A 22835-nucleotide genomic window follows, 5' to 3' on the forward strand; every position below is an offset into this window, starting at 1 on the left:
GGGAGAGGAGAGGGAGAGAGTGGGAGAGAGAGGGAGAGGGAGAGAGGGAGAGAGGGAGTGGGAGAGAGAGGGAGAGAGGGAGAGAGGGAGTGGGAGAGAGAGAGTGGGAGAGAGAGGGAGAGGGAGAGAGGTAGAGAGAGGGAGGGGGAGAGAGAGAGGGAGGGAGAGAGGGAGAAAGGGAGAGGGGGAGAGAGAGAGGGAGGGGGAGGGAGAGAGAGGGGAAGAGAGAGGGAGAGGAGAGGGAGAGAGAGAGAGTGGGAGAGAGAGGGAGAGGGAGAGAGGTAGAGAGAGGGAGGGGGAGAGAGAGAGGGAGGGAGAGAGGGAGAAAGGGAGAGGGGGAGAGAGAGAGGGAGGGGGAGGGAGAGAGAGAGAGAGGGGGAAGAGTTGTTAAAATGTAACACTATTAGGATAAGCCTTTATTAGTCCACGCAGTGGGGAAATTCCAGTGTTACAACACAAAGTAGGTACAGAAGTGGAGAACAATAACTTATACAAAACTTTAAAGAAAACACTCTTAATATAGAAAATCTCTCGTAAACAAAAACAAAAAACTCTTATATTCTTAATAAAGGTAAAAAAGAAAATAATAATAGTAACAAAAGTAACACTCTTATTTACAGCAGTTATATGGACGGAGAATATTGCACCAATATGATTGACATGTCAGGGGAGTGTCTATAGAGCCGCGGCGCCTGAAACTGCTGGGCTTTTTGACCGCGCCGAGTTAGACTGCGCTGGGTTAGGGTCAGGGTTAAGGTTAGGGTTATTGCACATGGGTATGACAGTATTGCACATGGGTATGTCAGTATTGCACATGGGTGTGACAGTATTACACATGGGTATGACAGTATTGCACATGGGTATGTCAGTATTGCACATGGGTGTGACAGTATTACACATGGGTATGTCAGTATTGCACATGGGTATGACAGTATTGCACATGGGTATGTCAGTATTGCACATGGGTGTGACAGTATTGCACATGGGTATGACAGTATTGCACATGGGTGTGACAGTATTGCACATGGGTATGTCAGTATTACACATGGGTGTGACAGTATTGCACTTGGGTATGTCAGTATTGCACATGGGTGTGACAGTATTACACATGGGTATGTCAGTATTACACATGGGTGTGACAGTATTGCACATGGGTATGACAGTATTGCACATGGGTGTGACAGTATTGCACATGGGTGTGACAGTATTACACATGGGTATGACAGTATTGCACATGGGTATGACAGTATTGCACATGGGTGTGACAGTATTACACATGGGTATGACAGTATTGCACATGGGTATAACAGTGTTTGTTGTAGAGTCTGACAGCAGCAGAAGGAAAGACCTGTGAAACCTTTCCTTCACACAGCGAGGGTGGATCAGTCTCTCACTGAAGCTGCTCTCCAGAGCGGACAGAGTGTCCTGCAGGGGGCGACACTCATGGTCCAGCATAGATGTGAGTTTAGCCAGGACCCTTCTGTCCCCCACCTCCTGCACCGAGTCCAGAGCACAGCCCAGGACGGAGCTGGACTTCTTGATGACTTTGTCCAGCGCCTGATGAACGCGGGGAAGCTCCTTGGTCTTCCCCGCGTTCATGAGGAGGTGGTTCTGCTGACATGACAAACTTTCTCAAAATAGCTTTCTTTCTTATTTTGTTCATGTTAGTTCCACCCAATGATAAGGCCAATTATTTAAATGTTATATTTAAAATGTTCCTTTTCTTCTTTTATTCCCATTCAGTGCAAACGAATTTCCACCAAAGTTATAGTCTAATTTCAGCTTTCTGATCAGTGTTCGCCAGTATTTCACATTTTCTAACGACAGTAAATAAAAATCTGCAATTATACTTTTATGTTTGTTTTGTTTTGCCAGTCCAGCGGTGACTTGCACTGCCGCGCCACACCGGTAGAGACCGCTGCAGGGGCCCAGTACGCGCTCCGTCTCCCCCGACGTCCAATCAAAAGCGAGCATTTCAGCGCTCAGCCAATCAGCGTCGGCCGCCTTGATGAAGAAATGTGAAGCTTTTACCGCCCGCCGCCATTTCACGACACGGCGGCGCGGAGAAGCACAGCCGACTTCCGCGGGCTCAAATACGACTTCACGCGAAACCCCGAATCACGTCGCGCACAGACTAGCGCGTGGGATCGTGCCGGTATTTAAAGGTTGTCGATTCAGCCGTAACCGGGGAGGCGAAACGGCCGTCTTTTGTTGCTAAAGGCGCCGCGAACATGAGCTACGGAAGGCCTCCGCCGGACGTGGAGGGGATGACCTCGCTCAAAGTGGACAACCTCACGTACCGCACGCTGCCGGAGACGCTGCGCCGCGTCTTCGAGAAGTACGGCCGCGTGGGGGACGTGTACATCCCGCGTGACCGCTACACGAAGGAGAGCCGCGGCTTCGCTTTCGTGCGCTTCTTCGACAAGCGCGACGCGGAGGACGCCATGGACGCAATGGACGGCGCGCTGCTGGACGGCCGCGAGCTGCGCGTGCAGATGGCGCGCTACGGCCGCCCGCCGGACCCGATGTACGGCCGCAGCAGCCGCGGGTCCGCGCCGCGGAGGTCCGGAGGAGGCTACGGCCGCAGGAGCAGGAGGTGATGACGCGCGGGGGGGTTTGTTTGCTTGCTTTGTGCGCCGAGCTAATGTGGCTAATGCTAGCGGTGAGGGCGAAAAAAACGCTAGCGGGACCGTCGCCATGGTTACCGACCTCTACCATAGACAAGGATATAAAAGGATTCCTCGGCGTTGGTCATGGTTTCCTAAGTCGTGCAAAGAGTCACGTGAGTTCTGATACCCGGATGTGCGATTGAACTTAGCATTTGCAATTGGATTAATCTAGTTGTACTTTTGAAATTTAGATTGAGGCCAGTGATTATGGTTTCAAGATGTTCTTGATCCGTTATTTAGTAGAGAAAATTGTTTTTAATTTAAAATACTGCCGTGACACGTTTTTAAGTCTTACTTTGAAGGGGCGTGTACACAGGCACATTTGCATCACTAGTTTCCTCTCTGGTTTGCAGGAATGTTTCGTGTTATTCTGGTGTAATTTTGTCTTTGAGCCTTAATACACGCTCACGTGGCGTGCACACGTGCTATCCACTCTGCCACCGAGCTGCACACACATATATACTCATGTGCTGACAACGACGGGAAGTTCCTGCATTATTTGGCCCCATTTTTACTATTTGTTTATTGCCACTCTTACAGTCACAAGATGGCCGCCGCAGAACGCTCTGGCTCATGTTCTCTCACTGGCGTTGCCAAAGGGCACATGGCGTTCCCACAGCAGTAAGGCCATGTCCCAGACGTGGCTCGGGTCACTTTGTTGCATTGAAAAGTTTGATTGATTTTTTTTTTTTGTTCTTTGAAAGTTATTTTATACACCCTTATGAAAGTAGCTATTGTTTTTGTCGAATCTAACCACTCTCCTTACATTAAAACATCTGAAATATTTTTGTTGCGCAAAACTATTCACTCCAACTGCCTCTGGAATGGAAAAACTAAACGTTCTAATTCAATCTTGATTACTTTCCTCTTCCTTTGGTTGTATTTAAGCCATTGATTGACTAATGCCGATTCTCTTATTCCCCCCGTCTCTCCGCAGCCGGTCGGACAGCAGGGAGCGCCGCAGACGGAGCCGCAGCAGGAGCAGGTCCCGGTCCCGCTCCGGCCGCTACAGCCGCTCGAGGTCCCGGTCCTACTCCCGGTCCAAGTCCCGCAGCAAGTCCCGGTCCAAGTCCCACAGCAAGTCCCGGTCCAAGTCCAAGTCCCGCAGCAGGACCCCGACGTCCAACAGAGGCTCCAAGTCCCGCTCCAGGTCGAGGTCCAAGAGCCGGCCCAAGACTCCAGTGGACAACGGAACGGAGTCCTAAGCCCCGTCGAGCCAGGTATTCAGGACCCCGACTTCATAGCGGCAGCACGTTAGCAGATCGCGTTTACACGGCAGGGTTCGTTTAAAACACTGGTAGAAATCCTGTTGAAGACGCCATACGCAGTTTATTTTGTCTGGGAATTTTTTTTTTTTTTTTTTCCGTTTTGTCCAAATTGATTCGTCGCCTTCACATTCAGAGCGTCCTAATTAGTCACTGCGATGAGTTTATGACACATTTCACAGCAGCGATCACACGGGCAGCTCTAATTCTGACCCAGAGAGCTGCTTTTAGCCGAACAAGGGAGACTCGTCTGACTCCATTACATGAACAGAAGTCGGGCTGTTGTAGTTTATACTCGTCACAGTTAATCATTGAACTTTTGTACCGAGTCACGTGGAAATCTGTCAAACATTACCTCAGAAGAACCTCAAAAGTAAAAGAGTTCTGTTCAGCCGAAGTCGAGAATGCAACTCGTGGCTTAAGTGACCAAATAATTGACCTTTATTCTAACCTCAAAGGGGTGAAAGTGGGCGGCGGGTGAAAGTGGGCGGCGGGTGAAAGTGGGCGGCGGGTGAAAGTGGTCGGGAGGTGGTGCTGCTGTCTGGTTTGCTAAATGCTGAATTTTTTCCTCCAAGCTGCTGCTGGAGTGGAGCAGGAGGAGGAGCAGAGGAGGAGTGGAGAGAGGAGCAGAGGAGGAGGGGTGGTGGTGTGAGAGGAGAGCAGGTAGAGAGCAGACACGCCCAGGGGACCCCCGCCCTGTGCAGTGTGCGGAGCTGTGTGCGGAGCTGAGCGGGGGCCGGGGGTTTGGAGCAGGTGTGTGAGCAGGAGGTGATGATGGTGTGGTGAGGTACGTTCATGGGGGGCCACAGCCAGGGGGCGCTGCACTGCCACGCCCACAGGTTTGTGCTCACACGGAACGCTCGACTGCAGGGGCGCAAGCTCCGGGCTGCGAGTGCAGCAGGGTGACTTTAAAGACGACGGGCGGTGGGACGAGGGGTCGGGCAGTAGGACGACTTAAAAGACGACGGGTGACGGGACGAAGGGCCGGGTAGTGGGACGAGGGAACGGGGCCGGGCTGTAGGACGACTAGCCGGGCGGCAGAACGAGGGGACGACTAGCCGGGCGGCAGAACGAACGACGGGACGACTGGCCGGGGCGGCAGAACGAGGGGACGACTGGCCGGGGCGGCAGAACGAGGGGACGACTGGCCGGGGCGGCAGAACGAGGGGACGACTGGCCGGGGCGGCAGAACGAGGGGACGACTGGCCGGGGCGGCAGAACGAGGGGACGACTGGCCGGGGCGGCAGAACGAGGGGACGACTGGCCGGGGCGGCAGAACGAGGGGACGACTTGCCGGGACAGGTTTAAAGACGATTATGTGATGTGATATCATCTAAAATGTAGGAACCCAGAACTGTTCAGACAGGACCTTTGACCTCAGGCTCTGCCCTCAGGCGTTCCTGGTCTGCCGTCGCTCACTTGTGTTTGTTCTGTCTCTTCCGCAGAGCTCGCCGGACCGAAGGACGCCACGACTTAACCCCGCCTCCCCCACACCAGACTGAAAGGTTATTGGAGCTCGGTCTAAGCAATTTTATTGATTTCTGCTTAACAAATTCTGTCCAAAAAACAGTTTTGGAAGTTGAGGATATAAACCGTGTGCTTACGTCTTTTTATTTGATTGGATAACCTTGTTCTTGTCAATAAATGTTATTTTTTTTTTTCAATAATTCGACCATCGATATGAGGCACATTCTTTAGTTTTTCTTGGTGAAATGTTTCCAAAAACTGGTGTAACGTTCCATTTTGTTTGTTTGTTCGGATCCTACATTAAAGACAGGGAGATGTTAAACGGGCTGTGTTTGCGGGGGACGTAAACGCCAGAATTTACCTTTTTCAAAACGGTCAAAATGCAGCCGTTTGACCCGTTTTATGCTTCATATCTGTCCATTACTGTCAAAGTGAAAGAAAGACGGGCACAAAGTTTGAAGTCTTCAGTCGGCACAAATGGAAAGTTGAAGTGACAACGTTCAGGATTTAACGGTGACATTTTCTCCTCGTTAGACTTAAAACGCGACTAAAACGCTAAAGTGTACAGCTCTACTTTATAGAAAGGGGGAAAAGTCAAAGAGCAGATGAACTTGAACAGTTGATTTCGTTACTTTTTCCTCTTGAATGAGACGTTTCCGAGTCATTTTGTTGAGAAAATCCATTGCTGAAGTGTCCTTTACCTCCCCCAATGCTAGCAAACAAGTTGGCTAAACCCGCCGCGGCGACGGGAGGAACTACTTTCAAAATAAAAGCTCCGTCGGCAGCGATTAGACTCAAAACATAACGTCAAAGACAAACGTTTCTTCATTTGTGCCGCTCGTGCTTTTACTTTGCGCACGTTTTTCCGCCGCCTCGCCCGCAAACGCAGCCCGCCGCCGCTCCCGTTAGCCGCCGTTAGCGTGTGTGTCCAGCGTTGCATTGTGCCCCAGCTGCCTGACTCTAACCTCTCTTTGTGTATCTCTCGCACTAGGCCCAGAGTTGGCGCAGTTGTAGCCGTAGCAGGTTTGGTGGTTAATGCTGTTTGATGGTGAACGCGATGCTGCCGGTTTGTACGCTGTGCCAGGTCATCTCTCCTCTTCCAGTTTCCTCCTCCTTCTCTCTCTCGGCTCCTCCTCCTCGACAGGCGGGGCTCCCATACGCTCGGAAAGTGAGTTTTCTGCGACCAGTACAATGTTTCAAAAAAAAAACATCTGCGTGCTTAAAACTGGCTATTCCCCCCCCCCCCCCCCCATTTTTTCCCCAAATGTTTTTCTATATTAAAATAATTAAATGACGACAAACGTTTACCTAATTCAGGTGCAAAACTTAACTATTCCACCATCACCACATATTTACACACAAAAAGACAAACTAACTAAAAAACTTGACACATCAGAAAAGAATAAAAAATAAAAGGGCCATTTTTATCCCAATGTCCTAAAGTGCATTTAAGTTTGATATGTCAGGTTAGCGCAGTTTGATGTAGAGGTGGCACTATAGTCAGAAACGGATTCAAAGTGACAATTCAATGCAGAATTTGACCATACAAAGTGACTTGTACAGTACATATTTAAAATAAACTTTTTTTGACATTAACATAATTCAACAAAAATAAAGTCACTCATATTTTAATTTGTCAAATAATAAAAATGGCGAAATCAAATGAGTTTTGGCCCAGTGTTCGCCGGGTAATTTCCTAGTGATGTCAGCAATTACAAACAGGAAGTGACATGATAAACTTGAACGGATCACATTTAGCACCGTTTTAGACGCAGTTAAGTTTTATAGGTCTATAAAACTTAACTGCGTTTTAGTCACTTTTCTGTAGATCTTCAGGTTTATCCTCTTGAACCCCATTGGCCTCGCCCTTCGTCCCCGGTCGGCGCCCAGTTGTGGGGGCCCCGCCTGCTTCTGTCCTGTTCTGTTGCTGCTTTTGTTTTGGGTTGAGTTTAACCCAAAGTGAAGGGTAAAAAAAAAGAACGTATGTAAAGTGCATCTATTTTTTTTGTCCACTACGATGTCGACGCTTCGTGTGTTTTCAGGTATTCATGAATAAAACCTATTTCCCTCAACGTAAATGTACAGAGTGGTTCTTTATAAAGGGAATATTTCTGCTGTTTTGGGAATGAAAGGTAAAAATCGGGAAAGGGAGAGTAAAGGAGGGAGAAGGAGAAAGAGGGAAGGGAGGGAGTTGGAAGAGAGGAGGGAGATAGAGGGTGGGGGAGAGAGAGATAGATGGAAGGAGGGAGGAAGAGACGGAGAAGGAGATAGAGGGTGGGAGAGAGGAGGGACGAAAAGAGATGGAAGAGAAGGAGGGAGGGAGAGAAGTAATTAAACAGAAATAATGTAAACATAATCAACTTCATGGATCGTTATTGGCGTAAATCGGTCTTGGTTATTGATATTTTATAGTGACCCATTATCCGACCACAACAGCTCGTCCCCAAACGTCCCAAATCCGGCGCCCAGACGGTCGAGAGATGCGTCCCGGTCACTCCTGGTGTAGAGGCGGTGGTCACGAGGACACGGGCGTGGCCTTCTAATCCCGCTATGTGTCCCGGCGCCGCTGGAGGTGATGGGATTACCCCGGCGCACGTGGCGGCGGGTCGTGCCGTCGAGCGACACGGGGCCACGAGTAGATTGTAGAAATGCCACTCCGGGTCTATGGTTGTCATGGTAACGGTGTCGGAAATGTTGCTGCACTTTGACACAATAATTTAAGTTAATATAGAACTATTAGTCACCTGCTTATCTAGAAATACAAGGTTAAATATTTAATAATACTTCAACATTCTCCATTGAGTCAAGTTTTGCAGTGCATTAAAACATTTTGAATAATATCCTTTATTTTTGTCTAAAATGTACAAACTGGGGCTTTAAGTAAAATCATGAAGTAAATCAGCCATTTAACATTTTAATGCAATTTCTTGGCCTTAATTTTTTGTGAAATATGTACCGTATTTCCCGGACTATAAGTCACACCTTTTTCCATAGTTCATAGACTTGTATATTTGTACTTATTTACTTATACTCCAGAGCGACTTGTGATATTATTTGTTATTTTCACACTTGCAACCGCATTTCATTGCACATGTTTTTTTCTTCTCTATTATGCATTTTATTTGGCTGGTGTGACTTATACTCTGGAAAATACGGTAGTTGGTTTCAAAATCTACTTTAACTAGTTTTGCAATCTGTTGTGCGCCGCTGGTTTTAAAGTTCAGAACATGTGGTAAATGTTTGTCAGAGTTTTACTTTTGTTAAATTCTAGTTTGTATATGTTGCATATAAAACGTGAAACTTTTTTAGATGACCGAAAATAGAGCTGAATCCCTCTGTGATGTCATCAGTTTACATCAGCTTACCATTGAAAACAGTTTTTTTATGTCAAATTTTCTACCTACAAGTCACTGCAAAACACATCAAGGGTTTTGCCCAAGGACACAACGGCAGTATTCACCTGAGGTCATTATATATAACAAAATAAAGGTGTTTTATCGTATCATTTATGTGGAGTTTGGCTCTTGTTTACAGTCTGGTTGCTAGGTGACGGCTGTACCTATGTCATATTTGTGCTCATGTCCAACCAGGAAGTACAATTATAAACTTTACACAAACGGGCAAAATGTTTAATCAAATCTGAAATATATTTACACATGGTTAAACCTTTATTTATCTTCTTGCTAATTTGATCTATTACACTCACCAATGTAAGCAATAATGTATACATTTCAACGTCACAGTGGTAAAGATTAGATCGGTTAAAACGTGTTTATTTGCTACCGCTAGCAAACGTAACAGCGGTTAGCCAATCAGAACCCGTATTTCAGCGCTAGTCCCGCCCTCTTCGCTGAATAAATCAATCAGAAACCCTGTTTTAGAGCTAGTCTCGCCCTCTTTGCTGTATCAACCAATCAGAAATCCTACTTTAGAGCTAGTACCGCCTTCTTCGCTGAATTCACCGATCAGGAACCCCTATTTTACATTTAGTCCCGCCTTCTTCGCTGAATTCACCAATCAGAAGTGAGCGTGGCGGCCCATACGGCGGACAGACCGTCTGACGCGATGGATCTGCGCGGATTACGTCCCGAAAAACCGCTTTAAAACCGACAATAAACTCCGCAAACTTCTCAAAATGGACGTGAGCTTCGTGGTGGCCGCCGTCATCTTCACGCTGCTCGCCATCGTGGTCGCGACGTCGCTGTTCACGGGCACTTCTCCCGCGTCCTCGGACTACGGGCGCGGAGGAGCGGGCAGCGCGGCCGCGGAGGAGCCCTCTTCCCCGGCCAAGCGCAACGGCCACGTCCCTCTCCCCGCGTCCCCGGAGCGGAAGCCGGGCAAAGCGGCGGAGCTCGACTGGTGCGAGACGAGCGGCAGCGCGCACGATCACTGGGACGTGGTGCGGGACGTGCGGTCGGTGAGTGCGCGGAGGGACCGGGGCTGAGCGTGGAAGAAGTTACCGGGTGTAATCGGCGCGTAATTGGCCCGTAATCAGCCCGTAATCAGCCCCTAATCCCCCGTCACGGCTCCGTCTGAAACGAGGCGAGCTGCGGCACTGTTTACTCACCTATTTTATGACTTATTTTGAACTATTTATTTTAGTTTTTGAGTCCATTCTACACTTTTAAAAAAACAAAAAAAAGTTACAATTGGTCCGTATTTTTCTTATTTTTCTTAGTATTAATTGTATTATTATTATTATTTTAACCACTAGTTGTAATACATATTTAAAATAAAAAAGAAGGAAAAAAGTTACAATTTGTCAATATTTTTCCTTATTATTTGTATTATTATTTTTTAACCACTAGTTGTATTAAATATTTAAACTTAAAAAAAAGAAACAGTTATAGTTGGTCAGTATTTTTCCTTATTATCTTTAGTACAAAGAGTCACTGTTTACTCACCTATTTTATGACTTGTTTTGAACTATGTATTTTTGTTTTCAAATCCATTCTACACTTTAAAAAAAAAAGTATTTTTCCAGTATTGCTTTCCAAACCAGTATTTTTCTTATTTTTATTCGTATTATTATTTTTTTTATTTTCAACCACCAGTTGTAATATATATTTAAAACAACAAAAAACTTTTTAGTGTGTAAGTTAACTGCAGATTGCATTGAAAACTATTGTGTGGTCAAGTATTTGTCCAGTAAAACCTAAACTGTGATTTTGCTTTTATTAAAAATGCTAAATGTCAATTACAATCTCCAATTACACAGAAATAATGTAAAATACAATCGTAAAAATGATTCATCTCAGTTTGTCCATTTAAAAACACGTGATTTTCCACTTCAATTCCACGTAAATGGAAGCTTTAATTAAAATTGCTTGTATTTGCACTGAAGCGCGAACGCTCCGGCGGGATTCACGGCGCGGCCCGTCGTCATGGCGAGCTTCGCACCTTTGCTCTGGAGAAATGATCAGGAAAAACAATTTGCGATCTGCTCACTTCCATCGCAGTGCGGCGTTAAAGGGGGCGTGTCCTTCACCGCCCTCTTTAACGAGCTCTTAACCTCGTTTCGACCGATCTAATATTGCGGTTTACAGTGAACAAAATGTGTGCGACGCGGCAGTAAATCTCTGGTTGTGAAGCTTGTTGAACGCCGCCTGTTCTCCTCAGTCTGACCTGCAGCGCCGTGTCCAGGAGGAGGATCAGCTGACCTCTGACCTGACCTCTGACCTGTCCAGGCCGCCGTCCAGCTCCTCCTCAGGGCGCGGCTCCTACATGGGCCTCACCGACACAGAGCTGCTCAAGTGTGCGTTCCCTCTGCCGCAGACGGAGGGCGCCGCCGAGAGCCCCGACCACAGTGGTACGTTCCATACATATGACTCTCTGCTTCTTCTGTTTTTCGTCTTCTTCTACTTCTGCTGCTGCTGCTTCTTCTGCTTCTTCGTTTCGTCTTCTTCTTCTTCTTCTTCTTCTTCTTCTTCTTCTGCTTCTTCTGTTTTTCGTCTTCTACTTTTGCTGCTTCTGCTTCTTCTGCTTCTTCTTTTCTTCTTTTCCTCTTCTCTTCTTTTCGTCTTTTCTTATTTCCTTCTCCTTCTTTTCTTCTTCTCCTTCTTCTCCCCCTGTTGTCTCTAAGTGGAAACGACCTGAGGAAAACTCTCCTGAGAAACCCTGACCCTTTTATTATATTTGCTTGTTCTCTCCGCTGCAGTGAAGTAAAAGTGAAATGTATCCGCTGTACAAACTGAGGTGCCTGGACTGCTACTTCACTTGTATTTGTACTTCACTTGTATTTGCTTGTTACTTCACTTGTATTTGCTCGTTACTTCACTTGTATTTGCTCGTTACTTCACTTGTATTTGCCCGTTACTTCACTTGTATTTGCTTGTACTTTGTTACTTTCCGCGTACTTTTGACCGAGCGCCGCCGCATCTGCTGGTTTTTCCAGACAAAGTGGAGTCGGACAGTTACCGCTACGTCCCCGGGAAGTCGCGCTCGCATCATTTACAGATGATGATGTCCAGAGACGAGCTGGAGGAGGAGCAGAGGTGAGTGTCGCCCTGCCACAGATCTGACCCGTAACCCCGCCCGGTGCCGCTCGTCTCCGTGGAGAAAAATGCATCCATTTCAAAATTTGCTTAAAAAAACACAAACTGTCCCGGGATTTTTTTTTCTGGTTTATAATGTCACTTCCTGTTACTTCCTGTTTCCTGTTCCTGTTTTAATCGATGACATTGCAGTAGGAAATTACCCAGCAACCACTGGGCCAAAACTCCTAATGACTGAATCTTTTTATTTGACAAACGAAGGATAAAGAGCGACTTTATTCCGTTGTTTTCATGTTTTTAAGAGTCAAAAAGGTGTTTGTTTTGTGTAAATTCTGCATAAATTATCTCTGTGTGATGTCACTTCCTGTTATTTTCTACAGATTTTACCACTAAAGTCAAACGTGGCGAAAAAATACTTCATTTATTCCAGTAAAAATGGGAATTTGGTGAAAAATGTCACCAAAGAGTTTGATTTATAGTTTTTACAAAGAATAGACTGTGGAAATTAGAAAAAGAAGCACAAACAACTGCTTTTTAGACCGATCAAAGATCAACAAAGATGTATAAATGTGACTATTGAAGAGGACAATTTGAAACTTTTATTATTTAGTCGCTTAAATGTAAAGTTTTTCATCTGTAAACATTGCATTTTATGTGTAAAAAAAATATCAGTGTTGTCTCGATACTAATATTCCAGACCAAGTACGTCATAAGGCGCTGGTACAGCTGGCAGCCCGGTGTAAACGCTCTCTCTTCTTTCTCACACTTATTGTGCTTTATCTCCTATATTTTGTAAATATAGTAAGTATACAAGTTTATATGAAAGAGGAACTTCACGAACGATCGGGACACGCACTGGAATCGCTTTAAATTAACTTGTTTTGACTTTTTTCGGCTGGATTGAGTGTTTTCGTCGTGTCGTTGCGATGTGTCTTGGCTCTGAGTCCCCCGGCTCCGGCCCCGCCCCCCGCCCGGCGCCGTACCGCGTTTACACAAAGGAGGAACTCATGAAACTGCGGAGAACAGTCGTCTTACCCGGAGATCGTCACGTTATCCCGGCGGACATCCTAAGGAAAACGCAACGAAGCAGACGGGCTGGACGTAAACTCCGAGAGAAGAGAGGAGAAAACAGGAAGTCGGTTCCCGCCGTAGTCATGGGTAACGTGAGGTCCCTTCAAAATAAAATGACGGAAATAGCGAGCCTCATGCGGTCCCAGAGGATTTATAGGGACAGCAGCGTCTTGATTTTCACAGAGACCTAGTTAGCAGCAGAAATGCCAGACTCTATTGTAGGTTTGGGCAATTTTCATCTGCTGCGGGCGGACAGAACGAAAGAATGCTTGAAGAAAAGAGGAGGCGGTCTGGCGGTGTATGTGAACACGAGCTGGTCCAAACCCGAACACTGCACAGTGAGGGAGCAGCTATGTAACAAGGATATTGAACTATTGGCTATTGGCATGAGGCCATACTATCTGCCCCGGGAGTTCTCACATGTGATTTTGATCGCAGTCTATGTGGCCCCGTCTGCCAATGCTGAAAATGCTTGTGAAGCACTGCTCTCCTGCACTTGTAGGCTGCAAACACAGCATCCACAGGCTCTCTTCCTCATCTCTGGTGACTTTAACCACGCTTCTCCCTCTTCTGTTCTACCAACATACACCCAGTATGTTACCTGCCCCACCAGAGAGAATAGAACATTGGACTTGTTTTTTGCCAACACCAAGGAGGCTTATTCTTCTTCCCCCCCTCCCTCCCCTGGGCAGCTCGGACCACAACCTTGTACATCTGAGGCCTGTGTATGAACCCATCGTGCGCAGGCAGCCTGTGGTGTCCCGTGAGGTGAGGATGTGGTCTGCTGAGAGCGAGGAGGCTCTGAGGGACTGCTTCAGCACCACTGTCTGGACTGAGCTTTATGACCCACATGGGGAGGACATCAACACCATCACAGAGTGCATCACGGACTACATCAACTTCTGTTTTGAGAACATTGTTCCCTCCCGGACGGTGCGGTGTTTTCCAAACAACAAGCCATGGATTAACCGTGAACTGAAGGCTCTGCTGAAGGAGAAGAAGAGAGCCTTCAGGTCAGGGAACAAGGAGGAGCTGAGGACTGTGCAGAAGGAGCTGAGGAGGAAGATCAGGCAGGCTGAGGCCGGCTACAAGAGGAGGATGGAGGAGCAGCTGCAGCAAAAGAACATTCAGGGAGTGTGGAGGAGCCTGAAAACCATCTCGGGCTTCAAAATCCCCCCTGCCCAGACAGAGGGGGATCTACAGTGGGTGAATGATTTAAATGCTCACTTCTTGAGGTTTGATCGGTCACCCGCCCCTCCCCCTGCACAGCTGCATGCTCCCTCTTCCACAGCTGGACAATGCCCTGCATCTGTTCCTCTTCGCTTATCTGCCCCGGACCATCGGCTCCCCACTTCGCCTGGACTCACCCATCCCCCCAGCACACAGTCCCCCTGCCAACCACTGACTGTCACAGCAGCACAGGTGAGGAGTGAGCTGAAGAGGATTAAAGTGAGGAAGGCAGCAGGACCTGATGGCATCAGCCCCAGGCTCCTTAAGTCCTGCGCAGATGAACTGTGTGGAGTTATGGAGCATGTCTTCAACATGAGCCTGAAGCTGAGGGTGGTACCACAGGTCTGGAAGACCTCCTGTCTGGTACCTGTGCCTAAGACACCGCGCCCAAGACACCGCGCCCCAAAGACCTCAACAGCTTCAGGCCAGTGGCTCTCACGTCCCACCTGATGAAGACACTGGAGCGGCTAGTCCTGGACCACCTCCGCTCCACCGTGAGCTCAGCCATGGACCCGCTGCAGTTTGCATATCGGTCTGGCATCGGAGTGGAGGACGCCGTCATCTCCCTGCTGCACCGCTCTCTCTCTCACCTGGAAAAGCCTGGCAGCTCTGTGAGGATTCTGTTCTTCGATCTTTCCAGCGCCTTCAACACCATCCAGCCGCTGCTCCTGAGGGACAAGCTGGAGACGGCTGGTGTGGAGTATGACCTGGCAGAGTGGATCCTGGACTACCTCACAGACCGACCCCAGTTTGTGAGAGCCCGGAACTGTGTGTCTGACACTCGGACCTGCAGTGTGGGGGCGCCCCAGGGCACTGTCCTCGCGCCCTTTCTCTTCACCCTTTACACTGCAGACTTCAGACATGACACGGACAGCTGTGTCCTGCAGAAGTTCTCTGACGACTCTGCCATCATCGGACTCATCACGGACGACGATGACGCGGAGTACAGAGGACTGGCGCAGGACTTTGTGGACTGGTGTCAGCGGAACCACCTCCTCATCAACGCGGGGAAGACCAAGGAGATGGTGGTGGATTTCCGCAGACGCTACCCCACTGCCCCCTCACCAGTGAACATCCAGGGACGGGACATTGAGAGAGTGGACTCATACAAGTACCTGGGTGTTCATCTGAACCACAAACTGGACTGGACTCATAACACAGACGCACTGTACAGGAAGAGCCAGAGTCGGCTCTACCTCCTGAGGAGACTCAGGTCTTTTGGAGTGACAGGGCCACTCCTGAAGACCTTCTACGACTCTGTGGTGGCATCAGCTCCTGTACGGTGTGGCCTGCTGGAGCAGCAGCATCACAGAGAGGGAGAGGAGGAAGCTGGACAGAGTCATCAAGAAGTCCAGCTCCGTCCTGGGCTGTGCTCTGGACTCGGTGCAGGAGGTGGGGGACAGGAGGGTCCTGGCTAGATTCACATCTATGCTGGACCATGAGTGTCACCCCCTGCAGGACACTCTCTCCGCTCTGGAGAGCAGCTTCAGTGAGAGACTGATCCACCCTCGATGTGCGAAGGAAAGGTTCCGTAGGTCTTTCCTTCCTGCTGCTGTCAGACTTTATAACAAAAACTGTTAGTACTGAACACTCGCAATACTGACCTAACCTAATACTGATGTGCAACTCTGTCATATGTGCAATTGCTGTTGGAATTCATGTGCAACCTATGTGCTGTCGTGACACATATTCATGTGCAATTACTGTCGTGATCACATGCAATGGTATTTATGTATTTATTTATTTATTTGTCTATGGGAGTTTTTATTTATTTATAGGAGATCTTCTACTGAAAGTGTTTTTCAGACTTCCTATAAGTGATCTGTTCTTCTGTATCTACCTCTGTATCTTCCTGCGTTGCACCAATGAAATTTCCCCATGTGGGACAATAAAGGAATATCTTATCTTATCTTATCTAAGGAATATGCTTTAGGTCAAGGTTTTCGAGGTTAGAAATAATAAAATAATAGTAATTTCTTTCTTAAACATTGCGGTTTTGTACCCGTTCATTTGTGATTCTTTTTCAGAGTTATTTAAGTATTTTTTTTGTAATTTGGGATGAATCTGAAAAATGTAAGGTTTAAATTTACAAAACATTCACACTGGGAATTACCATCTTTTTTAGTATTTGACCTTGATCTGACCCAAAATTGGTGTAAAAATTCAGATTCTGCCTGATTTTGTGGCGATAAAAGTGTAATGTTTTGAAAAGCGTATCTTTGTGGAGAAAGTAAACTGATGAGAAAAATCGACTAAACCAGCGCCGCACTTCTCGTTCTCTCCACTAGAAGGAGCCACTTCCACACAAAGGGCGACGGAACGCTGTGAGGCAAATGTATTCAAGGTCCAAGTTGTACTCTTGCTGTCCGCATAATGTTCCACAGTGCAGCATTAAAGGGAGGGTGAGGCCTAGAGGGCAGAGTGTGTTCAGGGGCGTGTCTCTGTTGATGCTTATTAAAGGCACAAATACATCAGAACAAAAGGGAAAAGTACTTAAATGCCCATGACAGGCTTTTCTGATTTGGGATTTATTTGGTGCATTTGTACCTGCTGTGCATATAAATGATAGTTTTACTCCGATCGAGCAGCTTTTTGTGGAGAAAATGTAGAAAAGTCTGTAGAAAATGACAAGAAGTGACATCTGTTGTGGAATGACCTGAGGCGTGAGGTGACCATAGCTAAAAGTGCTACTTGAAGTAGTTTTTAGTGTGTGTGTGTTTGTTTGTTGCCCAGTTCAGGAAGTGAGAAGTCTGAGTCCTGGTGTTTCCTCAGAGTTCAGCGGCAGCAGTTGGCCGCCATTTTCCAGCTGCTGAAGAACAACAAGGACACGTTTGGAGACGTGTCCCCGGGAGACATGGAGGAGCAGCTCAAGCTCTACTCCATCTGAGGCCCGGGACCTCGACCCCAACCCGGGACCCAGAAACTCGAACCAGAAGACAATCTGTTAAAATACAAACACTCGAATGTTTCTGATGATCAAACCTGAGTTCCTCCGTCTCACAAAGTCGACGTGAAGTACCGTATTTTCGCCTAGTCGCACCAGCCAAAAAATGCATTATATAGAAGACAAAAACATATATAAGTCTGGGTATGAAATGTGGTTGCAAGTGTGAAAATAACAAATAATATCACATAAGTCGCTCCGGAGTATAAATATATGAGTATAAGTCGCACACCGGCCAAAACTATGAAAAAAGGTGCGACTTATAGTCCGGAAAATACGGTAATAAAATACAAAATGATGACTCGGTTTATCACGTTTGTGCATCGTATTTGTCACTTTTGGATTTACTCACGGTGAGAAAAGGAACCACACTTTTACTCAATGAAATATGACTCCATTCGCAGTAAAAGTAGAGTATTTGTTGTAACCGAGTACCGCCCACCTCTACATCTTAATCTGAGCCTGTTTGAGTTCTTCTTTCCCGTAATATATACAACTATGATTTAAGAATAATTTTTTTTATCTGTTTTTATTTATTTATTGATTATTTTTATTTAATTTGACTGTGAACCCACTCTCTCAAAAACTCTTTTCCGACCGACTGCATTGATTTAACGGAATAAAAGAGGATTTTTGGCGCACGATCTGAGTCTCATTTTCCGAGTAGTTCTCCCACATGTCAATCATTCCCTGCGTGCTATTGCACACCTGCAGCCTGGTTCCCCTAGCAGCACGTTTCCATGGCTGCACATGCGTGGCCGGTGTGAGTTCATTCAGTTACAGGACAAACATGACACAGAGAAAGACTAGAGCACAGAAGAGACGGAAATCTGTGGAGACGAGAGATGATGCGATCTGTCGTGCTAATAAACAAACGCGTGTAGAGGCGGGGCTTGATGGGAGGCAGCCTCTTGGAAACAACAAGATGGGCGGGGCGGAGTGTGCGCATGCGCATTGAAAAAAAAAAGGGACTTAACAGTCTCTTAGTTCTCAAATCGGCAAAAAATCCTCTATTACTCCTTTAAGGTTAATTCTCTGAAACGACGTCTCCACGGAGACGGTGTTTTAATGCATGTTCTCTTTTTCTCCAAGAACATTTCCACATTTAGACTTGAATTCACTTGCGTCGTTCAATGACAGATTTATTTTTGATATTTATTGTATTTATCTTGTATTGGCATAAGTTTTTTTTCCCCACAGATTTATCCCGTATTTTGTTGTTTTATTAGTGAGTTTCTTGTCCAATCAGAAGACGGCGTCAGTCCTCAGTTTAAAGTGGATAAACACGCTAATGTTGTGACTTTTGTATTCAACCAAAGAATGCTTTAAATAAAAAAGTGGTTCCAAACTGTGTCGGGTCTGTTTGTCTCGAGCTGTGAGAGTTTCTGGGTAATGGGGGCGTGGCCTTTTTTTTGTATTTGATTAAGCTACGTTCAAGTTCTCCTGAAAAATACAACAAACACATTAATTGTATTAATCCTGGTTTAGTCCCGGTTTGGACCCGGTTTAGACCTTGCTTAGACCTGTTTTAGACCTGTTTTAGACCTGGTTTAGACCTGGTTTAGTCCCGGTTTGGTTTAGACCCGGTTTAGACCTGGTTTAGACCCGGTTTAGACCTGTCCCCCAGTTCTTGTGTGACAGCTTCTCATATCTAAAAGTACTGTACACACTACAAAAAGAGATTTTGAATAAATATTGAATGGATTAAGAGGATGAACCGACATTCAAATTCAGAGTTGAACTTGAATGTCGGTTGTCGGATGAGAGAACCTTTATTTGTTCCACAATGGGGAAATTCCACTTCTGTGCCTAATTCCACAGAGTAGAGTGGCGTCTGATGAGTCCGATGATGGCAGAGTCGTCAGAGAACTTCTGCAGGACACAGCTGTCCGTGTCATGTCTGAAGTCTGCAGTTAGAGAGTGAAGAGAAAGGGTGCGAGGACAGTGCCCTGGGGCGCCCCCACACTGCAGGTCCTGGTGTCAGACACACAGTCCCGTGCTCTCACAAACTGGGGTCGGTCTGTGAGGTAGTCCAGGATCCACTCTGCCAGGTCATACTCCACACCAGCCGTCTCCAGCTTGTCCCTCAGGAGTAGCGGCTGATGGCGTTGAAGGCGCTGGAAAGATCGAAGAACAGGATCCTCACAGAGCTCCCAGGCTTTTCCAGGTGAGAGAGAGAGCGGTGCAGCAGGGAGATGACTGCGTCCTCCACTCTTTTCCTGCCCTGGGGTTCACTTTTATTCACCTTTTATTGCCCTGGGGTTCACTTTTATTCACCCTTTATTGCCCTGGGGTTCACTTTTATTCACCCTTTATTGCCCTGGGGTTCACTTTTATTCACCTTTTATTGCCCTGGGGTTCACTTTTATTCACCCTTTATTGCCCTGGGGTTCACTTTTATTCACCCTTTATTGCCCTGGGGTTCACTTTTATTCACCCTTTATTGCCCTGGGGTTCACTTTTATTCACCCTTTATTGCCCTGGGGTTCACTTTTATTCACCCTTTATTGCCCTGGGGTTCACTTTTATTCACCCTTTATTGCCCTGGGTTTCACTTTTATTCACCTTTTATTGCCCTGGGGTTCACTTTTATTCACCTTTTATTGCCCTGGGGTTCACTTTTATTCACCCTTTATTGCCCTGGGTTTCACTTTTATTCACCCTTTATTGCCCTGGGGTTTACGTTTATTCAACTGGAGCGATGATTTGTAGAAACACTAGTTCAATGTTAGAGAATCAGATCCATCCAAACACTTTTTGAGCAATAAAAATATTGATCTTTATTAAGTGGCACAAACTATTCCTTAACACCTTTGAGCTGTTTCCATGGAAACAAGTGAGAGTAGAGCCTTATTACAGCAGCCTCTTCGACATCAGGAAAGTTAGTTAGAATATAACTAACTAAATATAGCCACCTCAGGCCACTTAAGGCCATCCCATGCCACCACAGGTCATCCCAGGCCACTTAAGGCCATCCCAGGCCACCACAGGTCATCCCAGGCCACTTAAGGCCATCCCAGGCCACCACAGGTCATCCCAGGCCACTTAAGGCCATCCCAGGCCACTTAAGGCCATCCAAGGCCACCACAGGTCATCCCAGGCCACTTCTTTACCTGCTTCCGAAGAGTGCACACGCTTTTTTGCTCGCTCCGCTTGCTATCGCTGCTTTCCTTATTTATTTTGCTTTTTAATCAGTTTTTGTCTTCCAAACATTTTTGCTTTAGACTTTTTCAAGTAAACCAAGGATTTTAAGAACATTTTTCCAGTTTTAACGACATATCTGACGCCAGCGACATGTCCGTGAGAAGAAGGGAGAAAGACTGTGAACGCTGTCGGAAATATCAACAAGAAATTAATGAGCTGAAAACACGGATATTTGTTTTGGAATCTGAAAAAGTTCTTCACGATACCATTCCTGTGTCAACCGACGGTAAGAAGAGCACACTTTTTACAAGAAAAACTGCTACTTTCAACCTAAACCGCAGTGACTCTGTGTCGTTTCCAAAACTGTCTAAAAACCAGAAAGACCAGGCTGTTTCTTGGAACAAACTTGGAGCAAAGCCTAAACGATACAAAGATAACGTGAAGTCACCTAAAATACAGCTCACCAACAGATTTTTACCACTTTCAGAGATGGAATTAAATGAAAAAAGGAAAGATGACGTGGCCAAAATACAGCAAGGAGGAACTGTGCCACAAGCCAAGGTCACGGAGATTGTTTTAGTTGGGGATGGCGCGATAAGTCACGTGACGCATGAAAAGATAAACACACATTCTTTTCCAAGCGCCACTGTTTCTGAGATAGCGTCACTCCTTCCAAATATTATGGCTAAGCATGGAGGAGCTAAACAGCTGATTGTGCACGTGGGTGCAGTGGACATGCGGCGGGAACAGACTGAAGTTTTGAAAAAAGACTTCTTGAAGTTATTCGACGTGCTTGATAAAATGGCAAAATGTTTAGCCGGCTTCTTCAGCTGAACACATGGCTGTCCAAAGAGTGTTCCCCGAGAGGACTACACTATATTGAGAACTTCTATCTATTCTGGAAACGAGAGGACCTGTTTAAGAGAAATGGCCCCCACCTATGCAGAGGTGGAGTGAGGGTGCTGACAGAGAACCTGCTCCACGCTCTGAGGCATTGGACTGGGCCTGGACAGGGTCCTGAGCAGATAGTTAGAGAAGAGAGGAATGAGAGAAGAATTCCTGCTCCATCAGCCAGAGACCGAGCCAATGTTTCAACATCAAAAGCACCACAACCTCAGCCTCCACCAAAGGATTCATCAGCAGCTGCTCCACCACCACCAGCAAAGGATTCAGCTCCAGCTGCTCCACATTCACCTCCACCGCCTCCAGCAAAGGAACAATCTTCAAAGGCCTTCGACCCATCTGTGACAAGCCCAACAACATCCCTGTCATCGCCCCTGCCTTCACACCAGCCCTGGGTTCCCCCTGCAACATCTACTCCCACTAAAGATTCATCATTCTCCTTCTCATCTCCACTCTCACCCATGGGCCTTCCCAGCCATTTTGAAAGTCTGATCAAATCAGGCATTAAGATGGCTCCACTCACGCCCAATATAGCAAGGGCTATGTCAGTACCGACTACACCAACAAAAGCCCCACCACCCATCCCCCCTCGCCTTTCACCTGGTATCTCCCATAGTTAGGATGCACTGGGTCTCAGCGTTGCCGGGACTTATTGTCACATTAAAAATCAAACCAACCCGGGGCCCTATGTAAAAAGAGCCCCCCCTAGTGCTATTTCTGTAGTCACATCATCACACAGATGGAAAAACAAAATGCGAGTCAGGCCCAATCTGAGAAATGTGATTCATATTCCCTGTGAAAAGATAAAGCCCAGTCTCACTGAAACTAGTCTGAAACTTGCTGTGCTAAATGTCAGATCCTTATGTAACAAATCTCTCTTAATTAATAATTTTATTTCTTCTTATAATCTTGATTTTATGTTTTTAACTGAAACATGGCTTGACAAAAACACAGGAAATGTAGTTCTGATAGAATCTGCTCCACCCAACTTTAAGTTTGAATCTGAAACACGAGAAAACAAAAAAGGGGGTGGAGTCTGTGCTGTCTTTAGAGATGAAATAATTACCCGCAGGTTGTCTTTTGGGGTGTTTTCATCATTTGAGTATGTATCCTTTAAAATGGAGCTAAAACGGTCTCCATCCATTCTCTTAATTGTTTTATACAAGCCTCCCCAGCACTGCCAAAGTTTTATTGATGATTTTACTGAGATGCTTTCAGTCATATGCACAGACTTTGATGGTTTGGTCATTACAGGTGATTTCAATGTGCATGTTGATAATATTTGTGACAGAAACGCTAAAGAGCTTGATGCTGTCCTTGAAACCTTCAGTCTTACTCAGCATGTGAGAGGCCCCACCCACAGCAAAGGACACACTCTAGATCTCATAATTACAAAGGGGGTAAATATTTCAAATGTTAATGTGATCGATGTTGCTCTGTCTGATCATTTCTGTGTCTTCTTTGACCTGTCTGTTTCTCCCAAACCTCCGGTTGGTCCTGCAGTTGTTCAGAGGAGACACATAAGTGATGGCACAGGTGCACTGTTTATGGAAATGATACACTTTGAAAATGTCTCATGTTCTAATGTAAATGATTTGTTGAACTCTGTTACATCTAGTGTTTTGAATGTTCTGGACACCATCGCCCC

General features: G+C 46.5%; 3 protein-coding genes across 4 annotated transcripts in view; all 3 read left to right on the forward strand.

Annotated features, from left to right (window-relative positions):
* lhpp (phospholysine phosphohistidine inorganic pyrophosphate phosphatase) overlaps positions 1 to 22835 on the forward strand; it is a 420402-nt gene that overhangs the window by 350898 nt on the left and 46669 nt on the right. The window lies entirely within an intron of this gene.
* On the forward strand, positions 2058 to 5487 carry srsf2a (serine and arginine rich splicing factor 2a). Of its 2 annotated transcripts, none has more exons than XM_072456352.1 (3): positions 2058 to 2596; positions 3607 to 3889; positions 4510 to 5487. In XM_072456352.1, exons 1-2 carry the CDS (start codon positions 2232 to 2234, stop codon positions 3872 to 3874), a joined length of 633 nt encoding a protein of 210 aa, XP_072312453.1. In that variant the 5' UTR covers positions 2058 to 2231; the 3' UTR covers positions 3875 to 3889; positions 4510 to 5487. The 2 variants fall into 2 exon arrangements, with proteins under 2 accessions (XP_072312453.1, XP_072312454.1); XM_072456353.1 differs by having other exon boundaries at positions 5380 to 5487.
* On the forward strand, positions 9450 to 18474 carry mxra7 (matrix-remodelling associated 7). Its single transcript, XM_072456188.1, has 4 exons — positions 9450 to 9818; positions 11021 to 11210; positions 11796 to 11895; positions 16930 to 18474. Exons 1-4 carry the CDS (start codon positions 9537 to 9539, stop codon positions 17081 to 17083), a joined length of 726 nt encoding a protein of 241 aa, XP_072312289.1. The 5' UTR covers positions 9450 to 9536; the 3' UTR covers positions 17084 to 18474.

Source organism: Eucyclogobius newberryi, unplaced genomic scaffold, assembly GCF_026437365.1.
Source record: "Eucyclogobius newberryi isolate DKJ021-1_F unplaced genomic scaffold, fEucNew1.0.hap1 SCAF_20, whole genome shotgun sequence".
NCBI classification, from domain to species: Eukaryota; Metazoa; Chordata; class Actinopteri; order Gobiiformes; family Gobiidae; genus Eucyclogobius; species Eucyclogobius newberryi.

What these genes read in the sequence shown, in the direction of transcription:
- srsf2a (XM_072456352.1), top strand. Translation starts at nt 2,232, where the DNA reads ATGAGCTACGGAAGGCCTCCGCCGGACGTGGAGGGGATGACCTCGCTC. An exon ending in TACGGCCGCAGGAGCAGGAG is followed by an intron (nt 2,597 to 3,606) that starts GTGATGACGCGC and finishes GTCTCTCCGCAG; the next exon opens with CCGGTCGGACAGCAGGGAGC.
- mxra7 (XM_072456188.1), top strand. Translation starts at nt 9,537, where the DNA reads ATGGACGTGAGCTTCGTGGTGGCCGCCGTCATCTTCACGCTGCTCGCC. An exon ending in TGGTGCGGGACGTGCGGTCG is followed by an intron (nt 9,819 to 11,020) that starts GTGAGTGCGCGG and finishes TGTTCTCCTCAG; the next exon opens with TCTGACCTGCAGCGCCGTGT. An exon ending in GAGCTGGAGGAGGAGCAGAG is followed by an intron (nt 11,896 to 16,929) that starts GTGAGTGTCGCC and finishes TTTGTTGCCCAG; the next exon opens with TTCAGGAAGTGAGAAGTCTG.